At 51.8% G+C, this 26,754-nt stretch overlaps 1 protein-coding gene across 1 annotated transcript in view; it reads left to right on the top strand.

Annotated features, from left to right (window-relative positions):
• The window catches only part of LOC116510208 (short transient receptor potential channel 2-like), a 35,868-nt gene that overhangs the window by 3,120 nt on the left and 5,994 nt on the right, over positions 1-26,754 (top strand). Inside the window, exons 3-14 of the mRNA XM_032219678.1 lie at positions 1,342-1,497; positions 1,903-2,069; positions 2,655-2,719; positions 2,984-3,229; positions 4,095-4,167; positions 16,897-17,589; positions 19,260-19,472; positions 20,430-20,594; positions 22,353-22,527; positions 23,406-23,609; positions 25,607-25,769; positions 26,004-26,096. Coding sequence (XP_032075569.1) covers positions 1,342-1,497; positions 1,903-2,069; positions 2,655-2,719; positions 2,984-3,229; positions 4,095-4,167; positions 16,897-17,589; positions 19,260-19,472; positions 20,430-20,594; positions 22,353-22,527; positions 23,406-23,609; positions 25,607-25,769; positions 26,004-26,096 — 2,413 coding nt within the window. The remainder of the gene's footprint in view (positions 1-1,341; positions 1,498-1,902; positions 2,070-2,654; positions 2,720-2,983; positions 3,230-4,094; positions 4,168-16,896; positions 17,590-19,259; positions 19,473-20,429; positions 20,595-22,352; positions 22,528-23,405; positions 23,610-25,606; positions 25,770-26,003; positions 26,097-26,754) is intronic.

Raw genomic sequence — 26,754 nt, 5'->3', positions numbered from 1 at the left:
ACAGCCAGGTTTTAAGGGCTTTCCTGAAGGCCATGAGGGTGGGTAAGCTTGTGTGTGTGTGTGTGTGTGTGTGTGTGAGAGAGAGAGAGAGAGAGAGAGAGAGAGGAGGGGGGATTTGAAATGCTATTTTTTTGGGGGGGAGATACAAGGTTTATGTTTCACTTCATTTCATTTCATTTTATTATATTTATATGCTGCCCTTTTCCCCCGAAGGGGACTCAGGGCGGCTAACAAATCAAATCAGGGAAGGGGGGGGGGGGTACAGACAAAAAATAAAAAACGAAACGTAACAATACATAATTTAAAAACACACAACAGTCATACCATTCGAGAAGGGGGGGCAAAAACTCTTTAGCCCCAGGCCTGTCGGAACAGCCAGGTTTTAAGGGCTTTGCGGAAGGCCTGGAGGGTGGTGAGGGTTCGAATCTCCACGGGGAGCTCGTTCCAGAGGGTCGGAGCAGCCACAGAGAAGGCTCTCCTCCGGGTAGTCGCCAGTCGACACTGGCCAGCGGATGGAATTTGGAGGAGGCCTAATCTGTGGGATCTGATCGGTCTAGTGGAGGTGATTGGCAGCAGGCGGTCTCTCAAGTACCCAGGTCCAATACCATGAAGGGCTTCATAAGTGACGACTAGCGCCTTGAAGCGTATCCGGAGACCAATAGGCAGCCAGTGCAGCTCGCGGAGGATAGGTGTTACGTGGGTGAACCGAGGTGCACCCACAATCGCTCTATAGAGCATGGAGCAAGAGGTCACAGCGAAGGATGGGGCCCAGTTTTAATTATTTGTAAAATTTATTGGCCGCCCATCTTAGCACAAGGGAACCCTGGGCAGCTTGCGATCTTAAAATCAAACTGTATAAAAGCTAAAAGGCATAAATAAAACACAGGGAAGATCCAGTCGGTGGTTTAGACTCTCATATAAAGGTAGTCCTCGACTTTAGGACCACAATTGAGTCCAAAATTTCTTTCGTTAAGTGGGTATTGCCCCATTTTGCGGCCTTTCTTGCCACAGTTGTTAACGTGCATCACTGCAGTTGTTAAATTAGTCTCACACGGTCGTTAAATGGATCTGGTTTCCCCATTGGCTTTGCTTGCCGGAAGGTCGTAAATCATGTGACACCCCCCCCAGGACGCTGCGACCGTCATAAATGAGAACCGTTGTAAGTTTGAATGGTCACTAAACGGACGGTTATAAGTCGAGGACTCCCCGTGCCTGTGAATGAATGAGCTGACAGGGGCTGTGACTGTGTCCAAGGGAGGAGGAGAAGGAGAAGCCGGGAGGGGGGGAAAGGGGTGGGCTCCACCTGGAGAGTAAGGGGGGTTTCCTCTTTTGGGTCCCCAGGGAACTCGGGCTCTGCCTTCCTGCAGATCGAGGTGGGCCGGTCCTCGTGGCCTCCGGATCGGGACTACCTCACCCTGCTCCCAACCACCACCTTGATGGTGCCAGCGGATGCCAAGCAGGACAGGAACCGTTCCGGGGTCCGGATGTTTAAGGAAGGTAAATGCCGGGGGTGGGTGGGAGGTAGTTAGGGTTAGGTCTGCCTTGGGCCCAAGGGGTTGGACGCGGAGGCCCCCAGGGTCCCTTCCAGCCCTGGGACTCCAGGCTCTGCGACCTGCCGGAGCCGCCCAGACTTTGGAGCTTCCGCTTATAAGAGCCGAGGTGGCACAGTGGTTAGAGTGCAGCACTGCAGGCCACTTTAGCTGACTGTTATCTGCAGTTCAGCGGTTCAAATCTCACCGGCTCAGGGTTGACTCAGCCTTCCATCCTTCCGAGGTGGGTGAAATGAAGACCCGGATTGTTGTTGAGGACGATATGCTGACTCTGTAAACCGCTTAGAGAGGGCTGAAAGCCCTATGAAGCGGTATATAAGTCTAACTGCTATTGCTTTGTGGTCTCGCGCAGGGGACTTGCTGGCACCTGCGCTGGCAGAGAAGTGGGACCGGGTGAGGCTCACCTGCAGCCAGCCCTTCAACAGGCACGCCCAGTTTGGCCTGGCCTTCCTCCACATCCGCACCCCAGAGGATTCAGAGGAGCGCCAGGGGGGTCCCGCGGCCCCCTCCCCGGGCCAGGTAGGGCTTTGTGGGGGACGCGTGGGGCTCTTGGCCGCATCTGGACTCGGGGACTTCAAGTCCCAGAATTCCCCAGCCATCTCCCAGACCCCCCCGGTGTAAATGGAGCCTCTACAGCCAGTTCTCGATTTACAACAGTTTAAAAGTTACAACGCTGCTGAAAAAAGTGACTTATGACCGTTCCTCACACTTACGACTGGGGTCACATGACCAGAATTCAGGTGTTTAGCACCTGGTTCATAGTTATGACGGTTACGGTGTCCTGGGTGACTCCCTTTTGCGACCTTCTGAGCAGCAAAGTCCATGGGGAAGCCAGGTCCACTTAACAACCAGGTTGCAGCCTTATCAACAGCCGTGATTCATTTAACAACGAAGTGGCTGGAGAGGACGTAAATTGGGGCAAGAGTTGCTCAGCAAATGTTTTGCTTAACAGCAGGAACACAATGGGCCCCGTTGTGGTTGAAAACCAAGAACTCCCTGTCAGCAGGGATGCGTAACGGCAGCCGTGTTTCTTCCTTGTTCTCTGCACCTTCCTCTGAAGGCCTCGGCCGAGTCGATTCCTTCCTCTCTTATCATCCCTCTTAGGCTTCTCCGGAGTCGGCCTCCAAGCCAGGGGTCTTCGGGGGGCCCCTTTCCCCAGCAGGGCCGTCGTAAGTACCCAGCTTTGCCTCGGGCCACTCCGGCCGCTTTGCCACTGGTCATTCATTGGGAAGATGAATAATTTCAAAACGGTAAAACATTAAAAGCAGCGAGAACCTGGCGCCAGTCGGTGCTCTCGTGCGCCTGATCCGCTTCCCTTGTCCCGAGGGGCTGGAACGGTGTCTCGAGCAGTGCCCTGGGATCCTGGCACAGCCCAGGGTGGATGAGACCCCAGCCCATAATTCACCCAGCTTCTCTTGCTTTGCTTCCTCCAGATGTGGCACCCAGGAGGAGAGGCTGCTCAAGCGCCAGCTGCAGCAGCTGGACTCGGCCCTCCTTGGCAAGACCCTGAGCCCTTCGGGTTTGAGTCGCCCAGCCCGGCTGGTCCTGAAGGCAGCAGCCTCTGCCCACAAGCGAGCCCCTCTCCTGCCCGCCGGGTCTCCACCGCCGCCTGCTGCACGGAGCAAAGAGGCTGGGCGGGCCCCCAGGGCAGCCCAAAGCCCCGGGGCCCCAAGTGAGTGAGGCGGGATGGGCAGAGGCTCTGGTGGTGGGCGGGGGGTCCTCGTGGGCTTCATGGGCCCTTCGTCTGCAGGTGCTGATTAGACTGGAGCCATAAAGGGAGGCTGTCGGAGGTTACTACCAGAGCCGGTTTGGGGGAGGGGTTATGAAAGTGCTGGCCAGGAGACGGTGAGTTCGAGTCCTGCTGCCTTAGGCATGAAAGACTTTGGGACTGAGAGAAGAGGACTTTTGTAACTCAGGATAGAACCGAGGAGTCCCCGGGTGCTTTCTAATCTTGGTGGGTTTTTTGCAGGCGTTTTGTGACCCAACTAGGTAACCTCTTCAGTGCTAGGAGGGGTGGAGGGCATTGGAAAATTGAAGGGGAGAAGGAAGAGGGGGCAAGGAAGAGGAGGAAAAGAAGGAGAAAAGGAGGACTGGGATCCTTGGTGCTCTCTGGGCTGAGTGGTTTTCTTGCAGACGTTTCATGACCCAACTAGGTAACCTCTTCAGTGCTGGGGGGGGTGCCAGGAGTGTGGGGTCCTTGGTGCTCTCTGAGCTTGCAGACATTGTATGGCCCAGAAGGCTGGTGTGGGAGCCCCGTCCTTAGTGGCTCTGGGCAGCTCACAGACAGGTGAGAAGGCGAAGCGCCATGGAAACCGGCAAAGCAGAAGCCGAAAAGGAGGAGGAGGGTGTTTGCAGCCTCTGCAATGAGCCTGGTCCGCTTTCCGTTAAGCGCTGAGCTCTGCCCTTTATGGAACCCATAAAGCTCCCCACAGACCAGCCGTTCTCTTGCGGGATCTTGCAAAGCGCCCAGATCTCCGCCGGTTGCTCTTTAACCGGCAGGCTGATCCCGGGGGATTCACCTTGCCGGCACGTTTCCTCCCTCAGGGCCCACAGAGGATCAACCCGCCAGCAGCAGCCGCTTGAAAACAAAGAGGAGATCGCAGGGCGGCTCCAGGAGGTGAGTTGGCCGTCCCCTGCGCCCCCTTCGCCTCTGGCAGGCCCGTCAGTGGTCACCGCAAGTGGTCCTCGGCTTATGGCCATAAGGGGGGGGGGGCGGATTTCTCCATTGCTAATAAGGCGGTTTGCTGAGTAAGTCACGCCTGATTTTATGAGTTTCTCTGCCGTGGTTTTTGGTTTTTTAAAATATTTCTATTCAACATTTTCCAAACATTAAAATCACAATTACACTTTTGTAGCTTTCTATTATCGGTATTTCTAATTTCGGCTTTTCCATTTTACAACCTATTGTCTTATCCATGTTCCTCTTGGTTTCATAATTTCTCATTTTTACACTATATGCACATACATATATATGTGTTGTATTGGGCTTTCTGTCTGGATGGTCTCTTGTGACGAGCCGATAGACAGAGAAAGGAAGCAGTGAGCTTCCTCCCATAATTGGGGCATACCAGGGGTTGTGACACTAAATACATATACATACATATATATATGTACATACATATTCAGAAAGTAATAGAAATGTAAATATTGTGTGTATATATATATATATATGTGTGTGTGTGTGTGTGTGTGTTGTATTTGTGCTGATAAATAAATGAAGGGAGACTAGTATAGATGTAAATGTAACAGTAAATGTTTTCTGAGGTTTGTTTTCTGAGGTTTTCGCGGGTGTTAGTATGTAGGTCTTTGATTATTCGGGTTTTCTCCCGCGTAAAATTGGAAGTGTCTTGGCGATGTTTCAACGAAGTCTCATTCGTTATCTTCAGGCTTCGTGCCACGAAAACATATATATATGGTCACAAGAGACCATTCAGACAGAAACCCAATATTTTTACTGTTGCCTTTTTGTTACATTTACATCTATACTAGTCTCCCTTCATTTATTTATCAGCACAAATACAACACACACACACACACACACACACACATATATATACAATATTTACATTTCTATTACTTTCTGTATTTATGCCATCTCCCTTTATTATATTTTCCATGTATTTGTTATGGATTGATTTTACATCTCTTTTCAAGCCAATTATACCCCCTGTTCCATGTCTCGCAAGTACTTGGCCATGGCTGTTAATGGAATAGCTGCAGTCGTTCAATGAATCACGCGGCCATTAAGCAAATCCGTCTCCACCACCCCCATTGACTTTGTTTGTCAGAAATGGCGGGAGGGGGGGTGTTCGGAGGGACTGCATTTAAGTGGGGGGGGGGGGAATCCTTCCACTTTGAGGGGGGAGGCAGGCAGAGAGGAGACCAGGAAAAATTCCACTACTAACTAAGCGAGACAACTTCTGCTCCATTTTATAACCTTTCTTGCCACAGTTGTTAAGTGAATCACTGCAGCTGTTAGTAAGATGGCCGTTAAGTGAATCCGGCTTCCCCATTGACATTGTTGTCAGATGGTCACAAACTCTGCGACCGTCATAAATACGAGCCAGTCGCCAGGCGTCCCAATTTTGATCGCGTGAGCGTGGGGAAGGCCCTTTTTTCCAGCATCCTCGTGACGGTTGCTATACGAGTGGCCGTAAGTGCAGGGCGGCCCCGTGAAAGAGTTTTTTTCTTCAGACCTAGGAGCGGTTCTCGAAGGGAGTGTGGGGCAGCCCCCAGGCAGAGAGGAAAACTACCAAGGTGGGAAAGTGAGGAAGAGGAAGAAGGAGGAGGAGAAGCTGCTTGGGGCACCTGCCCAATCTGCACAGGTGAGGCAATGCCTTTCCCGCCAGGGCAGCGGAAAACCCTGCAGGTGGTGAGGACAGACCACGCCAAAGAAACGTGTGTTTGGAGGGGGGGGCGTGTGAGCAGGGCAGGGTGCCCGTAGTCCACCCACTTGTGTAATGCCAGGGCTGGCAGGGCTGTGAGTTTGAGGTTAACATCCTGAACGTATTTCTAAATATCTGTTTATTTGGGATCCACCTCACTTTTTATAGAGGCGCCTCTGAAGTAGACGGGCGAAAGGAAACTACCACCAAGCTCTGAAATAGGCCTTTTGGGGGGGGGGGGTCTTCCCTAAATTCCCCACCACCACAAAACACACACACACACACACACACAGAGGATGGCCGCCTGCAGAATGGCTTTTTTGCCTTCCCTGCAAATGTGGAGCATAGAGAGGTGCTTTGCAGGTTACATCGGCCACTTCTCCTCCCTGCTGCCCCCCCTAAAGATGGGGTGGACCCCACTCCCAGAATGCCTCGCTGGCTGGGGAATTCTGGGAGTCGAACTCCGCATTTCTCAGAGTTGAGGATCTCTTGATGGAAGGATTCGCTGTTTTCCCCACCCTTCTCTGCTTTCTGCGGTTGGGAGATCTGCACCTGTAAGGTAGATCGGAGTGGGGCTCCGCTCTGCAATCCAGAGGCTGGTCGGGAAAAACTGGCGGTCCTTGACTTATGACCAAAACTGAGCCCAAAATTTCTGTGGCTAAGCAAGACAGTTATTAAATGAGTTTTGCCCCATTTTACGGCCTTCCTCGACGTTAAATGAATCACAGTGGTTGTTAATTACAGCATTCTGGCTTCCCCGTTGAGTTTGCGGGTCAGAAGGTCGCAAAAGTTGTTGTTCACGTGACTCCAGGACACTGTGACCGTCATAAATATGAGTCAGTTGCCAAACATCCACATTTGGGTGGTCCGGGAGCCTCTGCTGGTGGGAAGAGGTTTGGGCTTCTTCAAACCTTTTGCTCTCTCCCTTCCCAGGCCGTTTCCCGTCCGAGGACTTGCCCGCCCATTCCTCCACCTGTGGGGAAGAGACAGAGGTGGCCTCTTTGTCCCCCGTGTGGGGGTCCTGGGTGGAGTGCCCCCTCTGCCAAGACCGCTTTCCTGCCTCCGAGGTGGAGGGCCATGCCAGCGGCTGTGGGGAAGAACACGCTTAGTCCTCGGTCCCAGGCGGCTTCCAAAGAGGAGGGCGGATGGGGCCCTTGGACCTCAGCCGCCGAGCCTTCCGGGCTCTCTTGGTGAGATGTTAGAGAGAGGGGGCTGGGAGACCCTCCCTCAAGACCTCTGCAGAGAAGAGGACGTGACGGCGGTCGGAGTGGGCGAACCGATCCCAGATCTCCTTGGAGGCACACTCAAGATGCTGAAACCGGACTCCGTGACCCACAAATCCACAGCCATTTGCCTCTGACTCCCCGAGCAGGTTGCAGTGACTAAGAGGGATGGGCTGCAGGCTCCCTGGATCCACTGGGACGTTTCAAACATCCAGATGTTACAGCTGTTTTAACCTGTCGGCCCAGCAGATACCTTTCTCCTCCTCCTCCTCCTGCTGCAGGCGGAAGAGGGTGCGATTTGACTCAAGAGCCTCTGGGTTTCTGTGGGGAGAGGAGGAATGGGAAGGCTGGGATGAAGGCCAGAAGATGGGCCGGCATGGAGGCCACGGGGTGGGGTCTCCGTGGGAGGGGTGCCTCAAGGCTGCGGACCTTCAGCTTAAGGCCACCCAGGTTTTGCGGAATCCTCCTTGCCCTCTGAATTGGGGGTGGCAGGAGGGAGGGAAAGGGTGGTGGCCTAGAGAGGGCTGAAAGCCCTATGAAGCGGTATATAAGTCTACTGCTATTGCTATTGGCCCAACAGGCTGCAGATTGCCCCAAATATCCCAGCTGGTATCTGGCTGGAAGGTCACAAGGCAAACTTTCAAACGGAAAAGAAAGTTGCTTTCCTGGAACAATGGCTCAACTCCATGTGTGTGTGTGTGTGTGTGTGTGTATTTGTGTGTGTGTACACACACAAAAACGTATGCTTGAAATACAAACTCCAAAAGGAGGATTGTAAATATGTGTGTGTACATATATATATATATAATTTTATTGAAGAAATGTATAAGTATTTTTGTCTTTAATGCACATTTAAAAAAAGGTTTCTGTCTAATTGTGTTTTACTTTTTCAAAATTCAATTCTTGGAGTTTGTATTTTAACCTTCTGAATAAAATAAGATTCGTGCAGAAGAAAAGGAAGAAATGCATATAGCAAGATAACATTACAAAGATAAGGAAAGATCCAGAAGAAATAAGAAGGAATAGTGAAGAAGAAAGAAAATAGAAGAAATAGAAAAGAAAAAAAGAAAAGATTATACAGAAAGTGCCTTCCAATCTTTTTGACAGAGGCTATAAATGCATTTACATTTAAAGATACATCTTAATTTCCTTCCTTCTGTAAGTTGCCCTTTCAAACCTTCAAGGCCATAAATCGCACGTTCATTTTTCTCTTTTATTCAGAAAAAATGTCTGTGGGGGTTTCCAGTCATATAAATGCACTTGATCTCCCTCTAATCAATTTAATTTTGCCCTCTCTGCTGTTTCTCTTAACTTCACCAGCTGTTCCTGCATTGGGGATATTTTGGGGTCTTTCCATAACATGCAATTCTTCTTTTAGTGATAGTGATACCCATATATATATTTCACATTTATCTCTGGGTTTTTTTCATTCAATTCCATTTGTTTTCCAATTTTCATGTTCTTTGTCAACAATTTTTACATCTTTTCTTAATTTTAAAACTGGCTATAAAGCCCTTTTTCCATGAATATGTCTATCCTTCCTAGAGGGTTTTCTAAAAATTATCCGTAGGTCATCCAGGGACGCCTGTAACGCACATATATCTCTCTCAAGCTTCACTCCAGCAATCCTCTCGGTCTTACTTTGGAGTTTCCAGATCTCAAATGGCCCAAGAGCCATCCTTGTCTAGTCCCTTTCTGTCTCTTCCCAGGTTTTGCTAAATTCTTCCAGTATTTGAGGGGCTGCCACAAAGAAGAGGGGGCTCAGCTTATCCTGCAAGGAACCTGAAAGCAGGACGAGAAGCAACGGGTGGAAATGAATCAATCAGAATAGAGCTGCAAGGGACCTCAGAGGTCTTCTAGTCCAACCCACTGCTCAGGCAGGAGACCCTATATCAGTGACGGCTAACCTTTTTACACGTGTGGCAGCCTTCACTCATCATGCAATGCGTGCGTGACAACCTCTCCATGCACATGCGCACCTGATCCTGTACATGTATGTGTAACCTCCCACCCTGTGCCCCATTTTGGGCCTAGTAGACTCCCCTGCAGCCTCCTGGGGCCAAAAATGGGCGCATGCAGCCCCCTTCACCACCCATGCATGGGCCTGGGTCTCCTGCATGTGCAACAGGCCCAAGCATCAACTGCCCAGCAGGAAGTGTGCATGCATGCAGGGTGGATCTGCGCTGGGGGGGGGGCGACTGCCTGCGTCCCTGCAGAGGGGTCTCTGTACCCCCGAGGGCCAAAGGGAGTTTGCCATCACGGCCCATCCTGACAGTGAGAGCCATCAGCCAGGGGAACAGAAGTGGTGGGTGCTCCGGACAACCCTGGGGGTTTTCAAGCTGGTCAGCCATTTGTCTGAGGTGGAATAAGGACTCCTACTTTGGACAGGGCTGGACTAGAAGACCTCCAGGGTCCCTTTCAGCTCTGTCATTCTATATTCTGTAAAATCCCTTTAAAAGCACTATTAAATTCAGCCACAAAACTTCAAAAGCTTCACATTTTCATGCTGCTGTTGTGGCCCTCAATTTCCTGAGCCCCTCCTCCGAGTAGAGCAATCGGGACCTTTCTCCTCCCATCCTCCTCTGCCCTGAAAGGCTCCCTTTCTGGATAAACAACCTTGTTTACGCCAGGGCTGGGCTGATCGCTTGGCCCCGCTCTCCTGGGGCTCCAGCTTCTATCTCTCTGCACCGTTGGCCCTCTTGATCTGCAGCCAGAAGACCCAGGAAGGCAGCGGTGGATACGATGCCCACCATGCCATCTTGCATTCTGGGCAGCTGGAGGGAGCTTGGCGGAGGAGGTGGGCGAAACTGGTGGACAGGAGATGCTTCCCAGGTGCTCCTCTGCCAGCCAAGCCTCGGGGTACTGGTGCAGGAAGGGACCCTGCATGCCAAACGCCTCCTTTAGAGTGGCACAACGGTGCCACCACCACCCTGCCACCTGGCTGTGTTAACTCTGCTGAGAAGCCCCAAGAAAGAACGAGGATTAGGGGTGACAAGATAGCAGCATTCCAATATTTGAGGGGCTGTCACAAAGAAGGGGGGAGGTCAACCTTTTTTTCCAAAGCACCAGAAATCAAGACAAGAAACATTGGATGGAAACTAATCCAGGAGTGAAGCAATTTGGAACTAAGGAGGGGTTTCCTAACAGTGAGAACAGTTAACCAGGGGAACTACTTGCCTCCAGATGTTATGAATGCTCCATCACTGGAGGTTTTCAAGAAGAGACAAGGCAGCGATTTGTCCAGAAATGGCATAGGGCCCCCTGCTTGAGCAAAGGGTTGGACTAGAAGACCTCCAAGGCCCCTTCATGAATCTAGGATTGTAGGATCGCCCCCAAGTCACCCAACTGGCTTTCATGCTGAGGCAGGACTAGAACTCCCCGTCTCCTGGTTTCCTAGGCCAGCCCCTGAACCTCTGGAGCCAACAGGCGCCGGGAGTGGAGTTGCCTTGTCTCTCCTAAATCCTCCCACGGTGGAAGAGATTCTCATCTGAGCTTGGTGGCTCAGGAAGGAGGGCTTGGGTGGTCCAGGATGGGGGACCACCAGGAGATCCCAGAACAAAAGGTTGTGGCGAACCACTTCTACCTCGGGCGATAGAATGGCCTCTCCCAGAAGGCAGAAGGAACTGAGATCCGTTCAGGGGAGAGTCTATATTTTACTTATCTATTTACTTATGTAGAGGTAGTCCTCGACTTACAACAGTTCATTTAGCGACCGAAGTTACAACTGGAAAAAAAAAACAACTCGTGACCATTTTTCACACTTACGACCGTTGTAGCACGCCCACAGACACATGATCAAAATTCAGACGCTTGGAACCGACCCACATTTACGACGGGTGCAGTGTTCCAGATTCATGCGATCCCCTTTTGCGAATTCCTGACAAGCCAAGTCAGTGGGGGAAGCCAGATCCACTTAACGACCGTGTTACTAACTGCAGTGATTCACTTAACAGTGGTGGCAAGCAAGGTCGTAAAGTGGAACCAAGCTCACTCAACGACTCTCACTTAGCAACAGGCATTTTAGGCTCCATGGTGGTGGTGAGAATTTGTCTCCTGCGTTTGTTATTTCTACAAACAATTCAAGGCGTATCGAAGGCCCCTTCCCCCTTCTATCTGTTGATCTTACATCTATCAGATATATCTTATATCAGTGTTTCTCAACCTTGGCAACTTGAAGATGTCCGGACTTCAACTCCCAGAATTCCCCAGCCAGCATTCCCCAGCCAGGGAGGGAAGAAGGGAAGGAGGAGGACAGCAAGAAGGAAGGAAGGAAGGAAGGAATGGAGAAAGTAAGAAAAGGATGAAGGGAAGTTGAGGAGAGGGAAGGGGAGAAGAGGGAAGGGGAAAGAGGAAGCCGGGAAGGCACAATGGGAAAAAGAAGAAAAAATGAGAGGAAGGGAAGAGAGGAAAGGGAGGAGGGGAGAGATGAGGAAAGGAAAGGGAAAGGACTGAGAGAGGGGGAAGGAAGGAAGGAGAATGGAGGAAGGGAAAGAGAAGGAAGGAGAAAGAGGGAGGGAGGAAGAGGAAGAAGGGGAGGGAGAGGAAAGGAAGGAGGAGGGAGAGAAGAAAGGAAGGGACAAAGGGATAGACAGGCATTCTCTGGCTGGGGAATTCTGGGAGTTGAAGTCCGGACATCTTCAAGTTGCCAAGGTTGAGAAACACTGATCTAGAATATGAAAGTCTGCATAAAATTCCTTCCTATGCAAGGATTGAGGAACATTTGAAGTGTCTAGGACAGTGTTTCTCAACCTTGGCAACTTGAAGATGTCCGGACTTCAACTCCCAGAATTCCCCAGCCAGCATTCTCTGGCTGGGGAATTCTGGGAGTTGAAGTCCGGACATCTTCAAGTTGCCAAGGTTGAGAAACACTGTCTTATATCATCACTTCAGTAGTTTGCAGAAGGCTTGGTCTTTCTGAAGGCTGCCCCTCCGGAGAGACTCATGGAAAAAAGACTTTGGATTGAACAATCAGAATGAAGCCTTGGTGCAATTTTACAAGGATTATTCCATTGTATGCATCCGTTTTATGTTGCGGTTCCTTTATTTGGGCCCCTGAAGACTCCACGACTGGATCTCTGGTCATTCTCTCCCTTCATCCAAGCGTGGAGGAATCTGAACCCCACTCAAAAGTCACATCAATTCCTGAAAGCGTTCAAGGTTTCCTCCGGGAAGAGGGTGGGTAAACAAAGAGGAAGTTTGTTGGGCAAAGGGCCAAAGGTTTGATCAAATCAGGTGCAGCCTTGATCAAGCAATTAAGGATCCAGAAAGCCAGTCTCCGATTTAAATAATATTCTGGTTCCTATCCAGGAAGAAACCCAAGTGGCGGCTGTAATCATGTTGCATTGATCACAAATCTAAATGGAGCTTTGCCAAAAGGGAGGGGGGGAAGGAGTTTTACTTCCAAGAGTGAGTTTCCACTTGCAAAGGCTTTGAGTAGCCTGGGGTTGTGTATGGATGGACGGTATGTGGATATATATATGAAAGTTACGTATATATACTGTATACATGTACAGCAGTGTTTCTCAACCTTGGCAACTTGAAGATGTCCGGACTTCAACTCCCAGAATTCCCCAGCCTGGGGAATTCTGGGAGTTGAAGTCCGGACATCTTCAAGTTGCCAAGGTTGAGAAACACAGATGTACAGAAACACACACACACACAAACCTCCCATTTTCATTATTTTTACAAAAAGCACTGAAGGTAGTGAAACACACCGTCCACCTCCTGTTTTCCCCACAACAACAACCCTGTGAGGTAGGCTGGGCTGACAAGGAGGGAGGGGCCCAAAGTCACCCAGCTGATACTGTCCTATTTGTCATGAAAATAATTTAAAAAATGCTTTTTAAAAGGAGGCGGCGGACAAAACCCTTCCAGAATGAGAGCCCCCTTTTTCCATCCGTGAAAAGCCACAGCTGTGAATGTGGGGAATAGCCGAATAACAAGAGTTGGAAGGGACCTTGGAGGTCCTCTAGTCCAACCCCTCCTCAAGCAGGAAATCCTATACCACTCCAGAGAAATGGCCGTCCAGGCTCTCTTTAAAATTCTTGACTAGATTTAGACTAGGCTGGAAATGTTCACTCCAAAGCTTTCTGGTCTTCTGGCCCTTTGTACATGTTCAGGGCCCCCAGGGCTCGGCTCCAACCTCTGGGCAGCAAGTCATGCCCACCACCAGCATGGCTGCGTTTTCATGGAACTTCACGTTTGAATAATAGATTTGTAGCCCAGGGCTGAAATGAGGAGTCCTTGGGGATCTCTGAGCTGGCATGTATTCTGGGAGACGTTTCATGACCCAACTAGGGAACATTATCAGGGCTAGAGAGGATGCTAACATTGATTATATTACCTAGTTTGGGACATGAAACATCTGCAAGAAAATCAAGCTCAGAGAGCACCAAGGACCCCACAATCCTCCTCCTCCTCCTCTTCCTCCTCCTCCACCACTTCGCAACCCCCTCCCTTCTAGCACTGATGATGTTCCCTAGTTGGGTCATAAAACATCTGCAAGAAAACCATTAAGCTCAGAGAGCACCAAGGACCCCACAGTCCTCCTCCTCCTCCTCCTCCTCCTCCTCCTCCTCTCTTGCAAACCTTCCTCCCTGCACCACTTCGCAACCCCCTCCCTTCTAGCACTGATGATATTCCCTAGTTGGGTCATGAAACATCTGCAAGAAAACCACCCAGCTCAGAGAGCACCAAGGACCCCCACAGTCGTCGTCGTCGTCGTCCTCCTCCTCCTCCTCCTCCTCCTCCTCCTCCTCTTCTTCCTCCTCCTCCTCCTCCTCCACTTCGCAACCCCCCTGCCTTCTAGCACTGATGATGTTCCCTAGTTGGGTCATAAAACATCTGCAAGAAAACCATTAAGCTCAGAGAGCACCAAGGACCCCACAGTCCTCCTCCTCCTCCTCCTCCTCCTCCTCCTCCTCCTCCTCCTCCTCCTCCTCCTCCTTCCTTATAGCACTGATGACGTTATATAGTTGGGTCATGAAACGTCTGCAAGAACTCCACCAAGCTCAGAGAGCACCAAGGATCCCACAGTCTTCCTCCCCCTCCTCTCAGTCCCTTCTAGCACTGATGACGTTATCTAGTTTGTGTAATAAAAGTCTGCAAGAAAACCACCAAGTTCGGAGAGCAGGAAAGAGCTTTCAAAAAGGGAAGAGCTAAGAAGACATTTCAGCTTTTCCTGAAAGCGATTCCCGAAGAGGAGGAAGACTCATCCTGACCCCCCGGCCTTGCCTGCAAACTCCCCTGGCACCAGGAGCTCCTTTTATTCCTAAAGCAAAACTTTTGGGACCTCCCCCCCCCCAAAGAAACGCTGCCTCTGGGGGCAGTTGGCACAAAGACCCGGCGCTGCGATGCCCTCCTGGCGGCTGGGCGTGGAAGGGCCAGGCTGCCACCAACGGCCACCTGTGCCTCCCTCCCTCCCCGGAGATGCCTCCGCCCGGGGCCTCCGTGTGGCAACCGGTCCCCCGAGGGTTGGCAGGTGGGCTGCGGGGCTCCTCCCGGCGCAGGAAAAACAAGCCCGGCGGCCGTCGGGGCAGCTCAGGCCGAGAGCGGGGAGCGGACAGCGGCGGTGCTGATGGCGAGGAGGCTCCGCTGAGCGGCGGGGAAGGGGCGCTTGGCGGGAGGGGCCCGGAGCCCCCCGGCCAGCCTCCGCGGGGAGGGCGCCATGGCCACGGAGTACGAGGGCATCTCGGTGAGTGCTGGGGGGGGGGGGCGGCCGTCTCCTGGAGGGGCGTCCCGGGGCGGGAGGGCTGAGCCCCCTCTGCATCCTCGGCTGGAAGACCCCCACGCACGCCAAGCCGGGGCGAAGGGGCCACGACGTCCTCCTGGCTGCCTCGCCCCCACCCCACCTGCCCTCCTTGCAGCGCGTGGCCCCCTCCCCGTGGTCCCCCCACCCGGAGTCTTCTCCTCCCCAACACCGGTCCCCCCCCCCCCTCTTTTTACACCCGAGCTGTGGGACGCGCTTCTTCAGAGCGCCTCTCTTGCCAAGGGCGGTGGGGCGTCCACGCACACTCCACCCCGGGGTCTTTCCCAAAAGGGAAGCCCCCTCCCCGAAAGCAGGAGAGATGCGAGGGGTCCGGAGTGGTTGTTCAACTTCCCCCCCCCCAATTTTCTCCCCCAATAACCGATCCCCCTCCCCCATGAGCCCCCGGAGATGCCTGCAAAGGGCTAGGGGGGGGAATTGGGGGGGGGAGAGGAGAGTAAGCGTGCAGAAAGTGCAGAGCCTTTACGTTTGGGGGGGGGGAGTCCCCTCCAGCTTCTTCCTCATTTACAGCTCCGGACAGTGGAGGTCCGACTTTCCTCCCTTCCTCTCAACGCCAGCCCCGGGAGAGAGAGGGGGGGACTGGCACCAAGCCCACCAGCTCCCCCCCCCCCGGAGGTTGAAGTGTCCGAGGGGGTCTCCCTAGCTCCCGTCCCCAGGATTTTTACTGGAGCTTTTGAGGCAGAGTCTCCCCGGGAGGGTCAGAGGGCATGGAAACGGTCCTTGAGTCACGCAGGTTCCTTTGAATGCCCAATGGCACCTAAAAAAGGGAAGTTAAGAGCAGTTTTCTTATTTTGACCATTGCAGCCTTCCCAGGGACACGGGATCAACATTCAGGCACTTGGCAGCTGACTCATATTTATGATGGTGGCAATGTCTGGGGGTCATGTGATCCCCTTTTGCCACCTTCTGACCGGCCACGTCAATGGGGAAGCCAGAGTCCCTTGGCATCCTTATTACTAACCCAACAATTGCAGTGATTTGCTTTACAACGGTGCCAAGAAAGGTTGCAAAATGGGACAAAACTCACTTAACAACTGACTTGCTTAGCAACAGAAATGTTGGACTCAATTCTCATCGTACATTGAGGACTACCTGGATTTATATTTGCATTTATACTTGCATTTATATTTGTATTTGCATTGATATTTGCATTGATATTTGCATTTATATTTATATTTGCATTTATATTTCCATGTATATTTCCATGTATATTATTTATATTTATTTATTTGAAACATTTATGTAGCCTCCCACCTTTAATGCCAACTCTGGGCGGCTCCCAGTCCAAGATTATAAGACATTTAACATCATTGTAAAAAAGTATTAAGACAGAACCAGTTAAAACATAAAATAGACAAATCCTGGGAGAGATAGCCATCGCCCTTAGACTTATATGCTGCTTCACGGTGCTTTCCAGCCCTCTCTAAGCAGTTTACAGAGCAGTTACAGATTGCCCACAACAATCTGGGTCCTCATTTTTCCTTCCTTCCTTCCTTCCTTCCTTCCTTCCTTCCTTCCTTCCTTCCTTCCTTCCTTCCCTCCCTCCCTCCCTCCCTCCCTCCTTCCCTCCCTTCCTTCCCAATAGCAAGAGCATGTAGATTTATATGCCGCTTCCCCCTGCTTTCCAGCCCTCTTACAGAGATTGTTGTCCTCAACAATCTGGGTCCCCATTTGGCCAACCTGGGAAGGATGGAAGGCTGAGTCAATCTTGAGGCTCCCCAGGATCGAACTCCTGACTGTGGGCAGAGTTTGCAATCCTGCACTCTAATCACTGTCTCCCCACAGTTCCTGGGATCCACTGGAGATCCATGACAGTGGGATCTCTCATGAGAGAGGCAGCATGAATCCACCCAAATGGATGAATCCACCCCAGAGTCCCTCTGGGAATAGGGCGGCATAGAAACGCAATAAATCAAATCAAATCAAATCTTTTTATGCGGGTGCACTGAGCGTCCTTCCCTCCTTTCTTTCAGCCGTCCAACTGGAAGGAAATAGTCAACAAGAAGCTGAAGTTTCCCGAGGGTCTCCTGGCTGCCATCCAAGATGGGCAGCTGGTTAAGATCCAGCAGATGCTGCACGTCAGCGACGGGATCTTGCGGCAGCTGGACGAAAGCGAGGACCGGGCCTGGCGCGAGGCGCTCAACTTGGCCATCCGCACAGGGGGGGTGGAGATCACCAAGACCCTCTTGCGCTTCGTGAAGTTCGACTTCCGGCAGGTCCACGAGGCCCTCCTGGTGGCCGTGGACACCAACCAGCCCAGCGTGGTCAAGCAGCTCCTGGACCGGCTGGACCAAGAGAAAGGCATGAAGATGGACATCAAGTCCTTCTCCATGGCCTTCTTCGACAACTCCATCGACAACTCCCGTTTCGCCCCCGGGGTGACCCCGCTCACCTTGGCTTGCGAGAAGGACCTCTACGAGATCGTGGACATGCTGATGAAGAAGGGCCACACCATTTCCCCGCCGCACAAGGTCTCCTGTGCCTGCCTGGATTGCTCCAACGGGCGGAAGTTTGACCTGCTCAAGTTCTCGCTCTCCCGCATCAACACCTACAAGGGCATCGCCAGCCGGGCCTACCTCTCCATCGCCAGCGAGGACCCCATGCTGACCGCCTTCAAACGCAGCCGGGAGCTCAAGTGGCTCTCCAAGAAGGAACCGGAGTTCAAGGTCTCTCTCTCTGTCGGGGTTCCAAATAGCATCCAAAAGTGAATCAGAGTCCGAGGCAAAACGTCCCACTTTATGAGCCATGTTGGCACAATCTGGGAAAACCTGAATCTGAAAGCTTCCCGGTTTTCCCCACCCAGTTAAAAGTTCAAGATCTTGCCCCCCCACACCCACCAGTCCATCCCATGGTCCAGTCTCCCACTACCACGCTGGCAGCTTCCACCCATCCAGTTCCGGTCAGGTGCAGAGGTGCAAAGACAAAGGATGATGACCTTCGTTTTCTAGAAAGAATGTTGTTATGGCTACATAGCATCTAACTCTGTACAATCCCCACCTCCCATTTTCCCACCATAGAAAAGGCATAGTAGAAGAATAGAAAGTGTGGCAGGCCTGAGGCCCAAAAGGAAAGATGGCTGCAGGCCTTTGTTGGGAGGGCCGCCATGGGGAGTGTGGGACGTTGCCAAGCCATTAGTCCTCGTAGGGGAAGGAGTGGCAGAACCGGGGGAGGCGTTAAATGAGGTATCAGCCACAAGCAAACGAAGTCCGTCCCCTTGAATTCCGTTGACCCTTCTCTAACTCTAACGAAGAGCAGAGAACCGTAGGCTCCCTGGCGTTTTCCGAGCTTGACGACCCAAGTAGGGAACATCATCAGTGCTATGCCAAAGGTGCCTTCTGAAGAGGCAACTGGGCTTCCTGGCTTTGCTCTGAAGATGTTTTGCTTCTCACCCAGGAAGCTTCTGGACATCCCCTGAAGAGGAGAATATGTAAACACAACAACGGATAGAGTGGATGGAGGGAGGAGTAGAAGGAAAGATAGGAAGGAGAGGAGAAAGGAGAGGAATAGGAGAAAGGGAAAGGCAGAGGAAGAATGGGAGGGAATGTAAGAGTAGGAAAGAGGGGAGGAATGGGAAGAAGAGGGGAAGGGTAAAGGGGAGGAAAGGGAAGGAGAGAAGGGAAAGGAGAGGAGGAAGGAAGGAAGGAGAGAAGAAAGAGAAGAAAGGGGGGTAGGAAGGAGGGAGGGAAGCAAGGAGGGAAGGAAGGAGGGAAGGAAGGAGAGAAGGAAGAAGGGAAGGAAGGAGAGAAGGAAAAAAGAAAGGAGGGAAGGAAGGAAGGAGAGAAGGAGGGAAGGGGAAGGAGGGAAGGGGAAGGAGGGAGGGAAGGAAAGAAGGAGGGAGGGAAGAAGAAGTAGGACCGTTGTATGATAAGATGGATCTGTGGGATGTTAAAAAAGCAATCTTCAAGTATATTGTCAACAGTAGGGGGGAAAATTGTTATAAATACATATTATTAATAACAGTTATGAGAAAAAATAAAAAAAAATGGGCAAAAAAAAAGAGAGAAGTGAAAAGTTTTCAAAGAAAGTTGCCTCTTGTTGAAGCACCTTTGGGAGAACCAAGACATGGAAGAATCTCCATAGGCATCATCAGTGACAGAAGGGGGGGGGGTTGTGGAGAGGGGGAGGGGGGAGGAGGAGGAGGAGGAGGAGACCTGTGTGGTCCTTGGTGGTCTCTGAACGTGGTGCTTTTCTTACAGACGTTTCATGACCCATCTGGGGAACATCATCAGTGCTAGAAGGGAGGGGGGTTGTGATGACGTAAGGCAGGGGAGCCGTGGGGCGTCGTGGGGTGGGGGCAGCTCTGGCTCATGGGCTTCCTCCCTCTCCTCTGACCCAGCCAGATTACCTGGCGCTGGAGGACCTGTGCCAGGAGTTTGCCTTTGAGCTCCTGGGCATGTGCCGCAACCAGAGCGAGGTGACGGCCGTCCTGAACGAGCTGGGGGAAGACGAGATGGACGAGGAGGACGACGGGATGGACGACCAGGCCTTCGAGGAGGGCATCCCCAACTTGGCCAGGCTCCGACTGGCCGTCAACTACAACCAGAAACGGGTGAGGGGCCCAAGGGAGGGAGACCCCCGCCTTCCTTCCCGTTTCTCTTTTATATTATGCTTCCCTTTTCTTTTTCAAACAGGAAGGAATTTGAAAAAATACTGGGGAATCCAACGACGGGGGCCAGTTTAGGCAGCAAAACTCCACGGGGGGAATGTCTTCTTACAATATTTCATTTCATTTCCTCTTCCCAGCTGTTTGAAAGTTATAGATTGGGAGGCTATTCAGTAAATTAGAAATATTTGAGAGGGAGGGGGGGTGTCCCAGGTTCATAATCATTTGCTGCTCTTACGTCACAAGGATCACACCCCACAACTTCTTCAGGGCTAGAATGGAGTGGGATTTGGGAGCAGGGAGGAGGAGGAGGAGGAGGAGGAGGAGGAGGAGGAGAAGGACGACTGTGGGGTCTTGTAGATGTTTCATGACCCAAGTAGGGAACATCATCAGTGCTGGAAGGAGGGACGGAGGGAGGGGGGAGGGAAGGAAGGAAAGGAGGAAGAGGAGGACTGTGGGGTCCGTGAAGCTCTCTGAGCTGGACGGTTTCCTTGCAGACTTCTCATTGCCTGCCTAGGGAACAGCTTCAGGGCGATGTATTGTATTACATTATACCTGCAACCCTGATGATGTTGCCCAATTGGATCATGAAACGTCTGCAAAGAAACCAACCGAGCTCAGGGTGTGTTGTGGTGCCTTGCAGTGGGGTCAGGATGGATGGAAGGGATCCGGCCATATTACCCAGGAAAAGGTCTCATCTGCTTTGAACCCTCCTCTTGGGTCTCCTGCTCAAGCAGGGGGTTGGACTAGAAGATCTCCAAGGTCCCTTCCAACTCTGTTATTCTGTGTTTGCTTTTGGGATCCGTGGGGTGCACCCAGCTGGGAACCAGGTGCTGCTGGAGCTGACTCTCTCCTTCCTTCCTTCCTTCCTTCCTTCCTTCCTTCCTTCCCGTCCCGGCTCAGTTCGTGGCTCATCCCGTCTGCCAGCAAGTCCTGTCGTCCATCTGGTGTGGGAGCCTGCCCAGCTGGCGGGGCAGCAAAAGCCTCTGGAAGGTCTTCGTCTCCTTCTCCATCTTCCTGGGGATGCCGTTCCTGTCCCTGACCTATTTCTTCGCCCCCAAATCCAAGGTGGGTCCCTGGACTTTCGGGCTGAGCAACCGTGGCCAAGCAAGCCTGGGGATGGTGTGTGTGTGTGTGGATCGCACCTGCAGCTTCTCTGAACAGCTTGAATGCGAGACACCCAGTGGGTGATGTTCTCCCTGGCACCTGCCCTGCGGGTGGCGGGACTGCAAATCGCAGAATTCCTATCCAGTGGCCATTTTGCCCAGAAATGCTGGGATTCGGAGTCCTGGCGTATCTTGGGCCTCAGGTGGAGAAGGCTGAGCTGGTGCCTAGGGAGATTCTCCGTCATCCAGGTGATGGTTGTCCCAAAGGGGCTTTCTCAAGAGGTAGCAGGACTTTGTTTTTTCTTTGAAGACATTCCGTTTCTCACCTAAGAGCTGAAGAAGCTTCTTGGATGAGAAGCAAAACTTCTTCACAGAAACCCAGAAAGTCCAGTTGCTCTTGAAAAAGGAGCTTTGGAGCTGAACTGGGGGCTGCCTTGAATGGTGCAGACTTTGAGAGACTGCAGTGATCCATCTTCTGCAGAGGGCTGAGAGAGCACTAGCTGTTAGACATTCTCTTTATCTATCTGTATCTATATCTATATCTATATCATCTATATCTATCTATCTATCTCTATATCTATCTATCTCTCTATCTCTATCTCTATCTATCTATCTATATCTATATCTATATCTATATCTATCTCTCTATCTCTATCTCTATCTCTATCTATCTATCTATATCTATATCTATATCTATATCTATATCTATATCTATATCTATATCTATATCTATATCTATATCTATATCTATATCTATATCTATATCTATCTCTCTATCTCTATCTCTATATATCTATATATCTATATATCTATATCTATCTCTCTATCTCTCTATCTCTCTATCTCTCTATCTCTATCTCTATATATCTCTCTATCTCTATCTCTATCTATCTCTCTCTCTCTCTCTCTCTCTCTCTATCTATCTATCTATCTCTCTATCTCTCTATCTCTCTATCTCTCTATCTCTATCTCTATCTCTATCTCTCTATCTCTCTATCTCTCTATCTCTATCTCTATCTTTATCTATATCTATATCTATATCTATATTTATATCTATATATCTATATCTGTAAACACTTCCATCTACTGGCTGAACACAACTGTAGTTGTTGCATAAAAATATATTCCACAATAAATTCCAACACTAGCAATACCACTTAAGACTTATATGAGCTGAGGTGGCGCAGTGGTTAGGGTGCAGCACTGCAGGCCACTTCAGCTGACTGTTATCTGCAGTTCGGCTGTTCTAATCTCACCGACTCAAGGTTGACTCAGCCTTCCATCCTTCCGAGGTGGGTGAAATGAGGACCCAGACTGTGGGGGGCGATATGCTGACTCTGTAAACCGCTTAGAGAGGGCTGGAAGCCCTATGAAGCCGTATATAAGTCTAACTGCTATTGCTATTGCTATATGCTACTTTCCAGCCCTCTCTAAGCTGTTAACAAAGTCAGCATATTGCCCCCAGCAACCTGGGTCCTCATTTTAAGAATGGAAGCAGTGGTGGGGTCCGGATCCCGTTGTAACCGTACAGGGCCTGGCATGAATGCGTGCAGCACGCGCGCACACAAGTGCAGCACGCGCATGCACCTTACCATCCAGCGACGCCTCCACGAGCCTCTGTGACGCTCCAGCTGAGGAGCGAGGAGTTTGAGGGACCAGGAGGAGCCTCCGTGATGCTTTTGACCGCCGCCTTCTGGTTGCTTCCTTCCCTGATTTGCAGCTCGGCAAAATGCTGAAAATCCCGGTGATCAAATTCCTGCTGCATTCGGCCTCCTACGTCTGGTTCTTGGTCTTCCTGCTGGTGGAGTCCCTGATCCTGGAGCACCACCAGGACACCTTCCAGGGGCGCAACCAGAGCATGTGGGAGACGTCCCTCCACATGATCTGGGTGACAGGTATGGGGCTGAGCACCTTCCCCATCCCAGGGTGAGGGAGGGGAGAGGCGCCTGCTCCTCCTGCACCTGTCAGGCCCCTTCCTGGAAGTTGAGGTTCTCCTGGGCACCTTCTCGATTCCCCTTAGGAGAAGGGGAGAAGGGGAAGGTCACGTGTGGCCGGACAGCCTGGCCTGGCATCACTTCCTCATCACCTTCTGTCTGCCCATCACATCCTTTACTCTCATTGTTGGGGTCACCATCAACCAATTGGGGGGGGGAGGAGGAGAAGGAGAAGGAAAAGGCGGAGGAGGAAAAGGAGGAGAGGGAGAGGAAGAAGATGAGGAGGAGGAGGAGGAGAGGAGGAGGAGGAGGAAAAGGAGGAGAGGAAGAAGATAAGGAGGAGGAGGAGGAGAAGAGGAGGAGGAAAAGGAGGAGAGGGAGAAGATAAGGAGGAGGAGGAGAAGAGGAGGAGGGAGGAAGAATCTGATGGGTTTCCTCAGCTGCCAATGTGGAGGGTTGTTCTGGATGCTCTCTTGGGAGATAAATGGCTTGGCCTGTTTAACAGCCTCCTCCTGGCCACAAGAGAGGACCGTTTGCATTGAGGAGAGGACCGGACCAGAAGAGAACTCAATGGGGTGGGGGAAGGGGGGAGTGAGGGCCTTTTGGAGGGTTGTAGGGCTTTGTGGGAAGCTGGAATTGGAAGGTGGGAGATTTTGGACTGGTGGAAGCCAGCCCGTCCTTCCAGAGCCAACCTGGCTGAAGATGCAGGGAAGAAGCTTTGGGTTGGGCTGGTGGAGAAGGCCCGGCAGGACCTCCTGCAGTCCAGTTGCCTTGTTGCTCTTGAGCCCAAAGTGTTTCGGAGGCTTCCCATCCTCATCACAACCGCTCTCCTCCTTCAGGCTTCTTCTGGTTTGAGTGCAAGGAGGTCTGGATCGAGGGGCTGCGCAGCTACCTGCTGGACTGGTGGAACTTCCTGGACATCGTCATCCTCAGCATGTACTTGGCTTCCTTTGTGCTCAGGCTGCTGGTCTACCTCAAAGGGCAGGTTTTCTGCCTGGACATCCAGCCTTCCACTCCGGAGTGCTACTATTACACCCAAGCTAGTGAGTCAATGTGGTTGGGTCCTTGTGGTTGGGTCATTGTGGTTGGGTCCTTGTGGTTGGGTGGAATGGCGAGTCCGCCGTTGGATGGATGTCCAACCTTGGCCACTGGGAGACATATGGACTTCAACTCCCAGAATTCCTCAGCCAGCATAGCTGAAGTCTTCAAGTGGTCAAGGTTGGCTGTCCCTGAGGCTCAGAGGGAGCTCAGGTGAGAAACCCCTCAAAACCAAAGGTGGAGACTGAAGTTCTTGTCTTGCTGAGCTGCAGAAGAAGCCGAGTGGACGGGGGGGATTCTTACGACGAAAGCAGGAAGTCCTGTGGCCAAGCCCAGCTCTCAAAAGAGGTCTTCCCTCTCCCACCCCCCACCCCAAGGGCTTCCCTTGTGCCTCAGAGCAATAGGGCTCAATGGGCAGCTTGGAGGGGAGAGTCTCAAGGGTGGGAAAGGTGTCTCCAGTGGGCCTCACAAAGAGGTCCTGGAAGGGCTGCCCATCTTTCCGGGGAGGGGTCTTCCGACTGACCTTCATACCTGAGCAGCTCCATTTTTTAGAGCATAGAGTAATAGGGCTGGAAGGGGCTTGTGGGTTTCTAATCCAGCCCCCTCCTCCTCAAGCAGGAGACCCTCGGCCATTCTGGACAAAGGGCTGACCAGCCTCTTCTTCAAAGCCTCCAGGGATGGAGCCACTCACCACTTCTGGTGGCAAACGGTTCCACCGGTTAATTGTCCTCCCTGTCAAGGGAGTTTCTCCTCAGTTCTAGGTGGCTTCTCTCCTTGACCAGTTTTGCTTCTTGTCTTCCTTTCTGGCGCTTTGGAGAATCGGTCGGTCCCCTCTTCTCTGGGGCAGCCCCTCAGATATTGGAAGAGTGATCATAACCCCCCCCCCAGTCCTTCTTCTGATCCAGGTAGCCAGGCCCAGTTCCTGTTTTAGCCTCCAGTCCCCCCATCCTCCTGGCTGCTCTTCTCGGCCCTCTTTCTAGAGCAGGGATGGAAAACCTTTTCAGCACCGAAGGTCCAGACCAGAAGGCACATGCGTGTCTGTGCACTGGGAACCCAAAGGACAGCTGGCCAGCCTGCTTTGGGGGTGCTTTTGGGGCCGTTTTCAGGTTATTTTCAGGCAAAAAAAAAACGGCCTGAAAAACGACCTGGGTTTTGACCATTTTCGGGGTCTCTGGGCCCACGAAGACCAGCTGGCCAGCATGCCCAAAAGCAGAAGAGCAGCTGGCGATGGCGCACGTGCCCACAGAGAGGGCTCTGCCTGCCACCTCTGCCACGCGTGCCACAGCTTGGCCATCATGGTTCTAGTGCAGTGTTTCCCAAAGTGTGGTACGCGTACCCCCAGGGGTACGGGAAGAGTTTGGTGGGGGTACACGCTTTGCACCGGAGTTTGGTGGGGATCACGTGGGAATATCACAACAGGAGAAGATATCTTTAATGTTATGAATACATTTATGCAAGAGAACAAAACTGATTGGAATAGATGTGTTGGAATAAGCACAGAGGGAGCAAAAAGTACGGTCGGAATTAATAAAGGACTCGTTGCAAGAATTCAAAATGTTGCTCCAAATGTCATATCCACACATTGTTGCATACACAGAGAGGCTTTGGCAACCCGTAAGATGCCCGCCGATCTACAGAAAGTTCTGGATGAAAGCGTGAAAATCATTAACTACATTTTTTATGTAGTTATGAGGGGTACTCAGCGTTTTTTAGGAGGGGTACTCAACGTTACGAATATTATAGAAGGGGTACACATATGTCAAAAGTTTGGGAAACACTGTTCTAGAGGCTCCGCATCTTTTCTGTGTTGGGGTGACCAGAATCGGGTGCAGGATTGCAAGCGGGGCCTCACTGGGGCCACTCGAGGGAGTTCCGGTCCCTTCCTGGGTTGGAGGGATCGGAGGGCTGCATGAAGAGGAGTTCAGGGCTTCAGACCGGAGCCCGTGGCCTGAGGCCAAACTGAGCCAATAGATCCCGATGTCTGACCTTCCTTCTTCCACAGAGCGGCCGGATTGGCACACTGAAGACCCCCAGTTCATGGCCGAGGTGCTCTTTGCTGTCACCAGCATGCTGAGCTTCACGCGCCTGGCCTACATCCTCCCGGCCCACGAGACCCTGGGGACGCTCCAGATTTCCATTGGGAAGATGATTGACGACATGATTCGGTACGGGAACCGGGGGACCTTCCTCCGACTCGGGGCCCCTGCTGTAGTCTGAGGAGGACCTAGAAAGCTCTTGAGATGCTTCCCCAACCCGGAGAAGGCCTCTTAGGAGGGATGCTAGGGCAAGGGGGTGAGGCGTTTCCAGAGGAATGGTCCCACAGACCCTGCCTGTGTTTGGGGAAGGAGGAGGAGGAGGGCGCCTCCTTTGGGCCTGATCTCCTCTTGGGTTCTCCTCAGATTCATGTTCATCATGATGATCATCCTGACCGCTTTCCTCTGTGGCATGAACAACATCTATGTCCATTATCCGTCATCGGAGCGTCTGGGAAGGTAAGGACCCTGGTGGGTCTGGGGAGGGGAGGCCAGGACTGGGTGGGAACACTAGGACTCAGCCAGCATGCTGAGCCCAAGTAGACCAGGAGGGAGGCTTTGAGGGTTCTTGAAGGAGGAAGGAGTTCAGGGGAATGAATGAATGAATGAATGAATGAATGAATGAATGAATGGGGCAGGTCCATCTTCCATCAGATTCCCCATTTTTATTCATCTTTATCTCTCTATCTCCCCATATCTATCACTTAAGCATACCTCCATCTATCTATCTCCATTTACCTCCCAGAGACCAATAAGATCACACAGATTAGGCCTCGTCCGGGTTCCATCGGCTGGTCAATGTTGGTTGGCGGCCCCCCGGGGGAGGGCCTTCTCTGTAGCTGCTCCGGCCCTATGGAACAATCTCCCCGTAGGGATCCGGACCCTCACTACTCTTCCGGCCTTCTGTAAAGCGACTAAGACCTGGCTGTTCCGGCAGGCCTGGGGCTGTTGATTTTATCCAGCCCCACTCTAAGCTGTATGCATGTTGTGTAATTTTAATGTTTGTTTTCCTTTAATTTTTATATGTTCTCCTTTTTATCTGTAAGCCGCCCAGAGTCTCTAGGGAGTGGGCAGCATACAAATGCTAATAAACCTTAAACCTACCTACCTACCTACC

This window comes from Thamnophis elegans, chromosome 6, assembly GCF_009769535.1.
Source record: "Thamnophis elegans isolate rThaEle1 chromosome 6, rThaEle1.pri, whole genome shotgun sequence".
NCBI lineage: Eukaryota > Metazoa > Chordata > Lepidosauria > Squamata > Colubridae > Thamnophis > Thamnophis elegans.
Note: the sequence above shows the minus strand (reverse complement) of the source record. Positions and strands in the feature narration are given on the sequence as shown.